Genomic DNA, 14,005 nt, shown 5'->3' with positions numbered 1-14,005 from the left:
TGGGAAATAGTTTTGGGCAAGATGGAGATGCTTTGAGATCGGCGGTGACACGTGGCTTCGTCCTTGTCGGGTCTCACAGGATGGGAGGAAAGACCCGGTCGTATAAGAATTTTTGCCGAATTAACCAATCTCCAAATTAGTTCTTCTTGTCGTCTGTTCAACTGACGGAATAGAGCTATTCGGAACAGGGCAGAGCCAGGACTTGGACATGAGAGGGACGAAAAATGAAGGCCATTTTATACTTATTTAGTTTCATCTCGTGCTTCGTCTACCATTGTACATAACATAACTCATTATTACCATTTTTCTTCTATAATTTGTGTCTAAACTCTTCGAGAAAGTAACTTCAGAATTTTTTTGTTGCACGCTATAGTATGTATAGTTCGCATTTTTGGTGCATTTTCCAAGCCAACGTCATATATTTGCTATAATAAGGCAACAACTTCAGCAGGTCAAGAAAATTAATACTCCCTCCATTCCTAAATATGAGTCCTTTTAGAGATTTTAATACGAACTACATTGTATATATATAGACATATATTAGAGTGTAGATTCACTCATTTTGCTTCGTATGTAGTCTATAATGGAATCTTTAAAAAGACTTTTATATATAGGAACGGAGGGAGTAAGCCAATAACCTCTGTAAGCACAAGCTTGAAATGTTAACCACCTCGTGAAATCACCAAGAAAAGAAATTGCTACTTCTTTACTAAAGTTCATTATATCATGTTGTCATTCTTAAAATAGGAAAATCTTGCTTACTTGACTGAATCAATTGTCACTTAAAGCTTTTGTCACGGACTTCCTTTCGTTTTCCTCCCTAACCCTAGGCAGCTAGGGCAAACTCTCATCTCCATACTTCACCGACGAGCCCGTGGATTTGCCCCTTCTCTGCCTGCCACTCCGAGAGACGGCGGCTGGGAGGGGTTCCCGGTGCCTTCACTCTGGTTAGTAGTTTAGATTAGTGTTTTTTAGTCTTCACGGGTGTGGTGCTCGAGCGGATGGCAGTGCTTCTTCTTCGAGTTTGTATTCCGGGCTCCGGTCCTCCTCGAATTCGTCCATCTGGACGTAGTCGACGAAGCTCCAGCGTAGATTCCCGTTATCTCCTTGGGACGGTAAGGTTAGGATTTCTTATCATGTGAGGAGATTTGGTGGCATGTGCTTCAGATTTATGCAAGGGTTCAACAGTGACGACTGCGGTTTCAGGGCGCTGGTCCTTAGGGCACGTACATGAAGACTTTCCGCCTGTCATCGACAAAGGTCACGCCGGCTCCGGTATGGGAGCAGCAACAGTGGCGCGTTGGCTGCTCATTCTGACGGCAATAGAGGTCATTCGGTGGTCTCAGAATCTCGATGTAATTTTTATTATATTTGAGATGTTTTGTACTTTCGGTAAACTTTATAATAGATTTGATCCTTTTCGCAAAAAAACCTTAAAGGTTTAGTCTTGCTTCTGCAACCATAATACCCTCTCGTAGATGTTTGTACAATTGCTCTCCAAAATATAAAATGATCTTGTATGGATATCCTCTCATGCATGGTTGATAAGTACCCTTCAGATACAAGATTTTCGTGCTTCTTTTTTTTCAGGAGGGAGTTCACAAATTTGTTGGCACTTACAGGGTCCCTTTTATAAGTTGTGCTTCCAATTCTACTTTGTTCCGCAACTTCTCCCAATGCTACAACCTCTTGATGATAAGTATTGTTATTTGCAATAGGTTGCTCCTCGTATGGATTTACAATTTCGACGCCAGTAATGTTGAAGGTTGAAGTCGAAGAAATTGGCTTGAAAAAAGGAATTTATCCTTTTAATTTTTGTTGTCTTTTGTTTCATCTTTGACTTCTGTAGCAAAAAGAAACTTGACTATTAAATTAATGCATTGTTTAGTACATAGTACCAATTTACGGAAAAGGTTTCCCCCGCTTTATATTATAAAGCACGAACCACAACAACAAAGCATCCGATACAAACGCACACCACACACCCAAGGCAAGATACATGAATGCCATGCACCGATACACAACCACAACGACTACAAACCACCTAAAAGATGAGCAAAACGAATTTGTATAATTCACCAAACTAAGATTTACCAAACCTACATAGTACAATGGGTGCACCATGGGCTTTCTTTTTAACACAATACAAACGCAAGGGCTCATATAAATATGCATACACTCTCTCCTATAAACGCACATACGCACACTCTAGCCCTATGAGCACCTTCGAGCGACTTAGTCGGCATGTTATCTCACTGAACGCACATCGCCGAAAATTCTAAAATAAATCCAGCATAAATATGCGAGCACCAGGATTTGAACTCTGGTGGCCTGGGAATACCACTGTCCTCCTAACCATCCAAGCACAGACTGGTTCGCGGTGCACTATGGACTTTGAAGATTTCCACCTAATGCACGTCCACATTGCCTTACCTCTTTCAAATTGATTATTAGACACTTTTTTCACATTTAATACTTGAACCATTTCCCTTCTCCCGGCACTTGAACTTGTGTGTTCCGAAATATAATGGAGCCCTGTGATCAGTCGCTTCTCTCTCACAGTACAACAATTCAAGGTGGCTGCGAATTTCCTTGGCAGCAACTCCAATTCTTGTACGGAAGTGCCTATGAGATATAGCAACATAATTTTTGTTTATGCTATCCTCTGGTGGTCTAGTCAAATAATGTTAGCATCGCTACAAATGTGGTCACCGATTTTTGAGATTTATAATCAGTACAAAAATGCAAATGATTGGTCCATACATCTTTCTCTTATTATTATTCTTTTTCCGGGGAGATGGAATCTTTCCATTTTCATATGCACAAGGAGTCAACTGTGGCGGCGACGTGCGTTGAGCTCCACTCGATCCATCGTCACCAACCCCATCGCAGTCAGTCAGACTCTCAGCCGAGCTGCCCAGCTGAGATCGACGAGAGGCGGCGAGGAGCACGATGGGCACGGAGGCGGGGGAGCTGCCGAGGATCGACTTCTCCGGCGTGGACACGTCGGCGCCGGGGACAGGGCGGTGGGACGCGGTGCGCGCGGAGGTGATGGACGCGCTGGCCACCTTCGGCTGCTTCGACGCGCACTACCCGGCGCTCGCCCCGGCGCAGCGCGCCGCGCTCTTCGACGGCGCCGTCCGCCCGCTCTTCGCGCTGCCCGCCGACGCCAAGCGCCGCAACCACTACGGGCCCAGCAAGCCCTTGCACGGCTACCTCGGGGGCCTCCCGGGCCTCCACGCCTACGAGAGCCTCGCCGTCGTCGACGGGCCCGAGCCGGGCGCCGTCCAGGCTTTTGCCGACCTCATGTTTCCCGCCGCCGACAACGCCGCCTTCTGGTACGTGCATGTCACCCCCGGCGGCGTCAACTAGTTAGTTTAAAGGTTCGCCGGCCACGGCCAGTCGGCCAGATCGATTGGTTAATCTGACTCTTGCTCTGGCGCGCCAACGGCAGCGAGATCGTGCACGGCGCGGCGGCGCGGATGGCGGAGCTGGAGTGGGCGGTGCGGCGGATGGTCAGGGAGGGGCTCGGGGTGGCAGTCGACGAGGCCGAGGCCCAGAGCGCGCTCTGGCACCTTTTCCGGATGTCGGAGTACGGGGCGCCCACCGCCGACGAGAGGGCGACGGAGGTGCGGTTCCGGTCTCACCAGGACACCAACTGGCTGAGCGTCGTGTGCCAGCACGAGGTCGAGGGGCTGGAGATGCAGGCCAGGGACGGCCGGTGGGTCCTCGTCCGGCCGTCGCCGGCGTCGCTCGTCGTCATGGCCGGCAACGCTCTCCGGGTACGTTCACAATGTTCGCTCCACTCCATCTATCATACTAGCACGGTAGCACAGATCGACTAACCTCCGAGCTTGGATTGCGCATGTATGCTTTGCAGGCGTGGTCCAACGACCGTGTGCACGCGCCGTTCCACCGGATAAGCGTGGGCGGGGACGCGACGAGGTACTCGGCCATCCTCTTCTCCGTCCCCGGCGGGCCGACGATCCGGGCGCCCGACGAGCTCGTGGACGAGGCCGGCGGCCACCCTCGCCGCTTCAGGGACTACGACTACGACGAGTTCGTTCGCTTCTGCGTCTCCGAGGAGGGTGCTCGCCATGAGGACAAGCTCAAGGCCTACTGCGGAGTGTAGGTGCATGCAGGAGAGTAGGAGTGGGGGGACGGCCTGGGCAGCTACACCATCGAGTCTGGCCCAAGTCCACCGCGGAAATAAAAATCTTGATCTGCAATTCGTGTTTTGGTATGCTTATTAGTAGTAGCATTTTTCTTACTCTGTTCCCACATTTTACTATATTCTTCTCGATGTTTTCGGATTGTTTTTCTTTTACTGCTGTTTTTACTTGTAGCAAATGCAGAACAGTTGACTAAAATGTGTGGGTGCCTAAAACACAAAACAAATTTACAATGCACTCGAATATATTCCTACGTGGGAAAAAAATTACAATGCACTCCATGAAAAGATGCAACAGACCACCGTCCAAACCTAAAGTGGGCTATTGTCCACGGAGGCGGATTTGTGGTCTATGGGGACATCTACAACCTATATGGAAAAAAAATTAGTAATTCAACAAAAAGTCAACAATTCCTGAAAATATTTTTGAAATAAACTTGATCTTCTATTGTACTCGTGAGAAAAAATCCACAAAAAATAAATCTCCCTTTGACTTCTTTTTGAAAAAGACAAAATTTTGGCTTAAATAGCGTGAATAATGACCTATAATAGCAAATAAATTTTGTCTTTTTTGCTGTGAGGTCAACTTTTTTTTTGTGAAAATTTATATACTAGTGCAAAAGTAAGTCAAGTGTTTTGTCAAAATAGTTCTTACCTATTTTTACTTTTTATTAAAATATTTTAAAAAATCTACATATAGGATGCATATACAACCAGAAACACAAGTATATTTCCCTATTGTCCACACCATAGACATTGCTAAGCACTGGCCAGTGGGGAAGAAATCTAGTGCTACGGTTCTACGGGAGCACCGTTGGACGAGAGAGTTCACACATACTGTATTTGCCAAAAACACCCCCAGAAGTCCGTTATTATACCCAGATCTAGCGCATCCTTAGGTGACCTTTGGATCTTTGATCAACGGTTGAAAGGCTCCTGGAGCACCGCAGCACCTGATATTTTCCCCTGGCCCAGTGGTACTAGTAAGCAACCCCATGCCAAGATGATCCACTTGCTTCTCACCTCGCTCTAATTGTGCTTGTGTTCGATGAAGCGTCATTTGTAGCCATCTGATGTACGCATGCTCAAACACTAACAAGACGAGGTTTCTTCTCCTGGCAACTTGTTCTTGATTCATCTTCTACTGGATTTGCTGATTCTTGCTCATTTTCTCCATTAGAGCCTGAAGCTTGCAAGTTGTTGATGCTGATCTTAAGTTGTGAAGGTGCGCAGATCTTAACACAAGTGTGGTAAATTTTGCTGCAGGGATGAGTTCTCCATGTAATTGAGTCTGGTGGTGTGGCTGTGTTCTTGGTACGAGGTTGCTGGAATTGGACACTGGAAATGTTGTCCGTGCACAACTTGAATGTTCATACCCAGTGCAGTTCAGTGTTGTATAGCCCACCCAAAACTTGCCGCCATGGCGAATTCAGACTACGCTCAACCAGAGAAAGCAAAACAAGAGGCGCTGCCGCGTCGGTCAGTCGGCAAACAGACTCTTGATCTGATACGTACGTAGGGCGCAGAAGCAACGCAATGAACACTCGCAACATCCATCATCAGTCTCTGCTCATGAAACAACACTAGATACAACATTAAGTCATTCTCCGTCCGGCAGCTTCCTTGTGTTGTAAACCCAGGTAAGCTAAATAACCAGCCATTGCGATGCAAGACCGACAGACTGCAGCTGGGAGATTAAAACTAGTAGAAACGAAATAACAATATGGCATCTAGCTTCCTCGGAAACTGCAACTCATTTGTTCAATCTTCCAGAATGAAAACAGTACGTACAACTGAAGTCCGAAGTCACCTGTATGCACTTCCAGAAGGCAGTACCCAAATAACATCAATGATATATGCACATAACATATTCAGTAAGAGCAATAATTGTTCGATGTGTGTATAGTCTAATGCAGAGGCCGGATGTTAACCCTCCTTTTTGAAGAAAAAAAAACAAGTTAAAGCAACAATTCCCTCTCAAGAGGCAGCTAAGAAACCAATGGCTATGTAACAAATAATGCCACCCAAAATATAATTTCACCTATCCAATCATCCAGAATCCCAGATCGACCCCCAAAGGCATACGCAACTTTGTATTCATACGATAAGGAAAACAGTACATGCGCATAGGACTACAACCATACGAGAAGGATAGGAACAGTGCGACTGCTTCCGCCGAACTACCAAGAAGATCATTGAAAAATACAAAACTACACCGTCTCAAAATGTTTACCAGTTTGATCATTCACTACTTGCACTTGCACGGATCAGAACCAAAGCAGAGCTGCTGCGCTCCACAAAGACCCAGGTTGCAAAAGCAATTCAGAGTAACACTTGTCCATCCATCAGGCATTTCTCAATGTCTATGAGACAGCAAGATCTAATAAGTCATTGTCTCGCATTGTTAAAACGCAGATAAATCCCCAGCCACCCAGCAGCCATTTTTGGTGCTAGGCTGACAGACTGCAACTAGGAAACAAAGTGAAGCATCCGTCGTTAATCACTGTTCAAGAAACAAACACGAGATCTCAAGCAGTCCAGCCCTTGTCCGACAGACCGCCCAACTGGAACAACAAGCTTAACGACCCTGAGAAAAAAAGAGCAACGGAAGCATATACACAAACCATATCATTGGCATCTATGCTCGACATGTTCATCAACAATTCATATGACTCATTTCTCCGATTGTTCAGGAAAGCAATACAACCGAAATCTGAAGTCGACTGCACTTCCAATAAAGACAGTACCCAATTAACAACCTCAATGATGTACTGAAATATAACAGATTTAGGTACATCGCTACACCGATAATGCAGTTACATCAAGGTTAAAGTTCTAGACAGGGCAGACCAATAGAGACTACAAACAAACAATATGGACATGCTCCTAAAAATCTGCGGGTAACGCGTCTAGTTACGGCTCTACTTCAGTAGTAATCTACACTCGAAAGGCAACTAGGAAACAAGAGCACTGCTTCACGTACCAGCACATTATGTATGATTTTGATATGACATAGCATAGCCACCGTTGATTAGCACAGATTCATGGTTCATTGCGTCGTCGTACAAAATTGGACAAGATTTCATCGTATGTGTGGCAATTCTGAGGAAACAAAGTCACACATCCATCATTGCTCAAGATCTCAAGCAGTCAAGTAATTGCCCGCCAGCTCCCTTAAAAACCTAGACAGTGCAGTGCTAAACTGACAGACTGCACTTAGGAACTGGAATATCAAGCTTAAAGATGAGCAGGAAATAGAGCAACAGAAACTATAGGCAAATAATATCACTGGCATTTATGCTTGACATGCTCCTCAAAAATCATATACTCCTAACTCATTTCTCCAACTGTCTAGAAAAACAATACAACTGAAGTCTGAAGTAGCCTGAAATTCCTTCCAGAAGACAGTAACAAAATCACACCAATGATGTACTCAGGTTTAGTTACATCGCTACGCTGATAATTTCCTCTCAAAACACACCTAAGGAACAAGTTCATGTAACTGTAACCGTATAAATTCACCGATACGATGATCCAGAATCCCAGATCAACCCCACGCAACCCACATAAACAATAGGCAGATCATTTCATTGGCATCTATGCTTGACATCCTTTAAAATCATATAACTCATTTCTCCAATTGTCCAGAAAAACAATATAACTGAAGTCTCAAGTAGCCTGAACTTCCTTCCACAAGACAGTATCAAAATAACACCAATGGTGTACTCAAATACTAACAGATTTGTTGACAAGGCTACGTCCATAAATTCCTCTTGAAAATTAACTAAGAAACAAAGATCATGTAAATGTAACCGATGGCTTATATAACAGACCATGTAAGAAACAACCCCCCAACACATAATTTACCTCTCTAGTGATCCAGAATCCCAGATCAATCCCAATGTAAAGTAACCCACCAATAAGCAGCTCAAATATTCACATTTTTGCCTGCATGTCCTAACTCTCTTGACTCAAGTGCCGTTTGCTTCTGTGCATCTAAATCAAAGTTTGCCTTATTTACGTCTCCCATTTTGGTGTTTTTGGTTTGTTTTCCAATGTGGCATATATATAGTTCATGAAGGGGGAGGAAGGAGTGAGGGAATGAAGCTAGCAGAGTGAGTGGCCGTCGGCGATGGAGCACTGCCATGTGTAGCGATCAGGGGTGGAGGAGGGGGATGTAGTCGGCGGGGGTGATGGAGTGGCGGAAGTGGCAGCGGTGGCCGTAGGGGCAGAGGGCGCCGCCGATGACCATGCGGCAGACCTGGGTCTTGTAGCGTGGGTGGCGGATGATCGGGCGGAGCTCTGCGATGCCGTGCGCGAACTGGCACTGGTCGCCGTACGGGCACGCCCCGGTCTCCTCCCACTTGTTGCACAGCTCCGTCTTGAACATGCCCTGGCTGTACACCTCGAACTGCAGCCCGCCGGCAGCCGTGGCGACCTGACCGCCCTTCTCCCCGCCGCAGCCGCCGCCCTGGTGCTCCTCCGCCTTGGCGCCGTCCACGCCCACGAACACGCGCTGCTGCTCGCGTTGCATCGACACAAGCAAATGCTCGAACAGGTGAGCGGCATGGACTGGATTGGCACAGAGCCGCGGGATTGAGTCGGAGGAATGCAGGGGTTGGGTTTCGATGATCTCACCGAGCCGACGTTCACCGGCTTCGTCACGCGATGCTTGCCGTTCCTGTCCATCTTGAGGTAGCCGTTGGAGCGGATGGAGATGCTCTTGGGCATCGCCGCGTGCTTCTCGGCCGGGGAGGCGGGCCGCGCCATGGGCATCAGCCGGGGAGCCGGCACGACCTGCGCCTGCATCTGCCCGGGGTGGAGTGGGCGGAGCTTCTCGACCGAGGAGGCGAGGCGCGGCATGGGCATGGGCAGCACCGGGGGAGCAGGCACTGCCTGCGCCTGCATCTGGCCGAGGTGGAGGCGGTGGAGCTGGTCGGCCAGCGCGACGGCGGAGGCCTGGTTGCCGGCGAGCATGGCGACGCGGCCGGCGAGGCCGTTGTTGGCGAGGCGGAGGCCGGAGTTGTCGTGGCGGATGGCGGCGGCCTCGCGCGCGGCGTCGGCGAGGTGGGAGAGGCAGAGCTGGTAGCGGTTGGCGAAGTCCTGGTACTGCAGCGCGAGGCGGGCCATGCGTAGGCCATGCTCCGTGGCCGCCGCGTCGACGCGGGAGCCGGAGGAGGAGGAGGCGGAGGAGGACCAGGGGGTGCCGGGCGACGAGGACCTGGGGCTCGGGGTGAAGGGGGGGCTGCCGCGCCCGAGCGGGGACGGCCTGGGGCTCGGGACGAAGGGGATGCAGCCGCCGTAGAAGAAGGGCCCGTCGCCGGCGGGGGAGCAGAGGCGGCGATCGCGGAAGCCCGGCAGCCTGGGCCCGAAGGGCACGGGGTGGGCCGGGTGGAGCGGAGCTTCCTGCATTGCGGCGGCGGCGGCGGCGGGTCCCTGCACCTGCAGCGAAGCCACATGGATCGGAATGTCACAAGTATATTCGACGAAAATCCCATAAATAAATAAATCGCTACTGCAGCACACGAACTGCTGCTAGCATCCGTAACCGCCCACGATCGCTGCATTGCACCCGTGGTTTGAGAAATCAATCGGAAGAACTCGATCACAATCGGAACCAAAGCGCAGGATCAGAAGTTGATCTCAGACGCATCGACAGCAACAAACGCAACGAAGCGCCCGATCCATGGCGGCGAACAAAAAAGGAACACAGACACCACTCGCAATGCGCACCCAAAAACGACGGACGGAGACCACTGATCAACCGAGAGAGCAACGCAACTGAAACAATTAATCGCCGATCGATCGATCGAGTATTTGATCCAAGCAGCGGTGCGGGAGGATCGATTATACTGCACCTGCGAGTTGGCCGATGGGCGCCGCCTGCGTGCGAGCCGCCGGAGGAGAGATGTGGCGGCGCTGGATTTGGTGCCGATTTGGGCGTGGAGGGTGGAGAGAGAGAGAGAGAGAGAAGAAGAGGCGGTGGAGGACGTCACTGGCCACGGCGCGGCACGCGGCGCCAGGGTCGAGAAGATCCGGTGGGGCCCGCCCGGCAGTCTCCGTGTCAAGTCTCAAGTGTGTGCGGTGCGTGTTGCCGCCTTGGACAGCTGTGAGTGACCGTGCTCCGCGACTTGGCGAGCACGGTTCCACGGCGTGCCCCTGCCCCTGCACGTCCGTACGTGCTCCTCAGACCCTGTCGCGGACCCATCCGCGTAGTGTAACCGATCAGCACTCAAATGTTCAATTCCCATTCCACAACCAGATATCTCTCATTGCAAATCATCAAATCCATCAATTCAATTTTTTTTATATCAAATCGATACAATTACATGTGACGTATAGCCTAGTCTAATCTTCGTTCGTCGGCAGTCGTCCTTGTTGTTCCCTCTGTATCCCTGTTCGGCGGCCGTGAGACCCGCAAAGTGAAGGTTCTGTAGTCGGCGAGATAGAGTAGGACATGGGACATAAGTCATCACCATCTCCCATGCCCTACTCTTTCTCGTCGAAGCCCGCGTCCCGAACGTCGTCGGTGGAGGTGAGGTCGATGTTAGGCGTGGATAGGCGGGCCTCATCCAAGGCGGCGTGCAAGTCCACCTACACGACCTCGGCCGCGAGGGCTGCCACGGCCTCCCTCACCCTTTGCCTCGCATGGCGGACACAACTCGCGTCCACCCCGTAACGCCATACGAGAATGCTGCACCACCAGATGGGTCACGCCCATGGTTTAAAATTTCGTCGAAATTTCTCGAAATTTCGACATTTTCGAGGATGGGCGAAATTTTTGCCTTTCGTTGAAGAAATTTCGATGGGTTTGAATTTCTATGTAAAAACGTACATGGATCGGGAAGAATTAACATATGTTATAGTAGCGCAGCGGTAGGAACATTGTCTACCGATAAGTAGGTTGACGGTTTGAATCATGTTTACCAACATTTCAATTATTTTTTCACCAAATATACATTTGTGGCAAAAAATTGCCCTAGCTGAGATTTGAACCACGACCAACAGCATGTTAGGCTATGGACAAACCATCACGCTAGTTATGTAATCATGTTGGGTCTGCGCTACGTGCTCTTTTATCTATCTTTTTAAATTTGAAATTATTTAAATTCAAACAAAAATTTCGTTGGTTTGTACGAAACAGTTTTTGAAATTTCGACCATTTCAAAGGTGAGCGAAATTTTTGCCACTTCGAAATCGTAAACCATGGCCGCGCCTCCATCCCGGTGTTGTGGCGCCAAGCGGTGGTCACCGCGTCCGGCGATGCCACGTTCGAGTGCCTCGAGCCTCCGGCGTAGGCGGATCCAAGCGCCATTTGAGCAAACACTATGGATTGCCGCTGGATGCGCACCCTCCTTGGAGCGGTGCAGAGTCATGCAGACGACCATCTACTCCTCGGCCTCGCAAGGACAAGGTCCCAGTCGATGGGTCGGGAGATCTAAGAGTCGGATCCCTTGCCCGACATGCCGTAGACGGCCGAAATTTGCAAGACAGGAGCTTGGGGATGGAGGGAAGTGGCGCGGGGTGGCTAGTGTTTGATCAGGAGGGCGGGTACACTACAAAAGAAAGACACTTCCGTGATGATACGTGTTTGTCACAGTAGGTCACGTTTTCTGTCATGCATGTACATCCATGACAAATTTATGACAGAATCAAGATAGTCATACCTGTGCTGTCATAGAAGTGTTCCATGACATTACCAAAATTATCATCACGGAAGTGTCCACTTCCATGACGATAAATCGCGCGTCACAGAAGTGCTTTCGTCAAGGGTGACCGACACATGGCATCCACCGTAACGGAACACCGTTAAGCTATCGGGCCAGGTTTTGGATCCGATAACCCGTTAACAGCCAGGACCAATGGGGATTTTCCACGTGTAAAATTCTGATTGGCTGACGGAAACACGTGTCAGCTCCGCGTTGGCACAGGTGTCACTCATCCAATGGGCGAGATGCGCCTATGATATGCTGACACGTGGACCGGCCCAAAAGTGGCCCATAAAGTTTAAATGGGCCGGCCCAACTAAAGGCCCACAAGATTTTGCGGTCCATAATGGGCCAGCCCAGCAAAAGGCCCACGAGATTTTTTGTATCATAATGGGTCGGCCCAGCTAAAGGTCCACGAGATTTTGTGGGCCATAATGGGCCGGCCCAGCTAAAGGTCCGCGAGATTTTGCGGACCATAATGGGCTGGCCCAGATAAAGGCCCAACATTCTCAGTTAAGGCCCGTACGGCTAGTGTCAAATCGGCCCGTCAACGGCATGTCCTAAACTTGTCATCATCGCGGCCCATGATCACTTCTGGCCCGTTAACAGTCCACTAAGTATATGGGCCGAATTACGGACCGGTGTATTTTCGGCCTGTTAAAGGTCCTCCTTCATTTGGGCCCATTTACAGGCCATTGAAACTTTCGGCCCATAAACGACCGTGAAGGATTTGGGTCATATTCGGCCATGTCTGACATTCGACCTGTTAGCGGCCCGCCATAGATTTGGGCCACTTTCGGCCTGTTGTGATTTTCAGCCTGTTAACGTCGGACGGAATCCATGGGCCATATGTGGCCCAACGTCACATCGGGCCCATTAACGGCCCATATAAAAATGACGATAATCTAGCCCGACCGAACTTCCTGCCTGTTAAAAGCCCGTGTATTAGGTCGGCGCATTTACGGCCCGTCCGAATTTCGGCCTGTGAAAGATCCGCATCGTAAATGGGCCAATCTCACTTTCGGTCTTTTAAAGGCCCATGTTTTTATGGGCTCGAGATATTTACACCTGTAAATGGCCTATTGTTACTGAGGGCCCAAATTATGTTTAGGCCTGTTAAAGGCCCACTATGGGCACAGGCCTACCAGATAAATATGAAATCTTATGCTGATTTAGGCCCAGATATTTTTAGTGGGCTACATGCAAATTTCGGCCCATAAACATTTTTAGCCCAATTGGAATGGGCCCGACGAATGTTGGCATGTTGGGCTCCTACGAAGCTTTCAGCCGAATACATTACTAAGATAAATCTACACTATACAAAAATAGCGTCGTAATTATTGCAACCTTTGGCAGCAGCATAAATGCTGTATCACAACAAAAGGCCTGTTGACATAAAGTTTACAGTCCTTGCAGATAAAAGCACCATCAGATGTATAGAAGCACAGATCATTTGACCTGAGTGCTAATGTTTCAGGCTGTAGAATCTGATGGAGCAGCACGATCTTCACCTTTTTTCCGCCATTGCTCTTGAATAACGAAGCGAATGTCTGATAGTTTGGTTTCAAAACCATTCATATCTTGACGACATTTGTCAACCACTATTCTTGTTTCCAAAACGACGTCCATTAGGGATGGGACTTGTGTCTGGAGCACAGATAGATCACTCTGTCTAGCAGGAAGATTTTGTTCAGTAGGCGATTTGGACGAGGTTACCTTGACAACCAACCCAGAATTACGCAGGAAGGTGCTTTTTGCACTGTTAGTGGAGAGATAATGACGCACTGCAGCAAGAGGTGACATTGTGCCTGTGGTAGCCTCGTCACCTTCAGGTGGTTGTGGCTGTTCAATCATTTTTTCCATAGCTTCCTGAAAGTTTGAACTTGTAGATTAGTGTACCAGATAAGTTACTAATGAGACAAAAACAAACAAAGTAGGTTACACATTTATACATAACTTATTTTGGTGAACTACTGTAATACATTAGCATGTATTATAGTGCCAACTACATAATAAAATCACTTTCGGAGCATATGTCCATGTAGCATGCCTACTGTATTGTCTATTTCCTCACATTCGTTGACATCTAAGGATAAAGAGACATGGTTTAAAGTAGGATGAACAT

General features: G+C 48.8%; 2 protein-coding genes across 3 annotated transcripts; one reads left to right on the top strand and one right to left on the bottom strand.

The window, feature by feature from the left end:
* Positions 1–1,926: 1,926 nt before the first annotated feature.
* On the top strand, positions 1,927–5,606 carry LOC109764807 (probable 2-oxoglutarate-dependent dioxygenase AOP1). Of its 2 annotated transcripts, XR_002233256.4 has the most exons (4): positions 1,927–3,338; positions 3,455–3,782; positions 3,881–4,240; positions 5,438–5,606. XR_002233256.4 is itself a non-coding variant. In XM_020323588.4 (3 exons), exons 1-3 carry the CDS (start codon positions 2,953–2,955, stop codon positions 4,130–4,132), a joined length of 966 nt encoding a protein of 321 aa, XP_020179177.1. In that variant the 5' UTR covers positions 1,927–2,952; the 3' UTR covers positions 4,133–4,370. The 2 variants fall into 2 exon arrangements, 1 of the variants encoding a protein (XP_020179177.1); XM_020323588.4 differs by lacking the exon at positions 5,438–5,606 and having other exon boundaries at positions 3,881–4,370.
* Positions 5,607–7,783: 2,177 nt separating this feature from the next.
* Positions 7,784–10,185, bottom strand: LOC109764812 (zinc finger CCCH domain-containing protein 39-like). The gene is made up of 3 exons (XM_045229763.1): positions 10,030–10,185; positions 8,810–9,613; positions 7,784–8,690 (listed from the first exon to the last, which is right to left on the bottom strand). Exons 2-3 carry the CDS (start codon positions 9,581–9,583, stop codon positions 8,328–8,330), a joined length of 1,137 nt encoding a protein of 378 aa, XP_045085698.1. The 5' UTR covers positions 9,584–9,613; positions 10,030–10,185; the 3' UTR covers positions 7,784–8,327.
* Positions 10,186–14,005: the final 3,820 nt, after the last annotated feature.

The sequence above is a fragment of the Aegilops tauschii genome, chromosome 1 (genome assembly GCF_002575655.3).
Source record: "Aegilops tauschii subsp. strangulata cultivar AL8/78 chromosome 1, Aet v6.0, whole genome shotgun sequence".
NCBI classification, from domain to species: domain Eukaryota; kingdom Viridiplantae; phylum Streptophyta; class Magnoliopsida; order Poales; family Poaceae; genus Aegilops; species Aegilops tauschii.
The sequence above is the reverse complement of the archived record's forward strand: the minus strand, read 5'-3'. Positions and strand labels throughout refer to the sequence as shown.

Coding starts and splice junctions, on each gene's coding strand:
- LOC109764807 (XM_020323588.4), top strand. CDS start 2,953: ATGGGCACGGAGGCGGGGGAGCTGCCGAGGATCGACTTCTCCGGCGTG. Junction 3,339..3,454: donor GCCGACAACGCCGCCTTCTG/GTACGTGCATGT, acceptor CGCCAACGGCAG/CGAGATCGTGCACGGCGCGG. Junction 3,783..3,880: donor TGGCCGGCAACGCTCTCCGG/GTACGTTCACAA, acceptor TATGCTTTGCAG/GCGTGGTCCAACGACCGTGT.
- LOC109764812 (XM_045229763.1), bottom strand. CDS start 9,583: ATGCAGGAAGCTCCGCTCCACCCGGCCCACCCCGTGCCCTTCGGGCCC. Junction 8,691..8,809: donor AGCCGGTGAACGTCGGCTCG/GTGAGATCATCG, acceptor CAACGCGAGCAG/CAGCGCGTGTTCGTGGGCGT.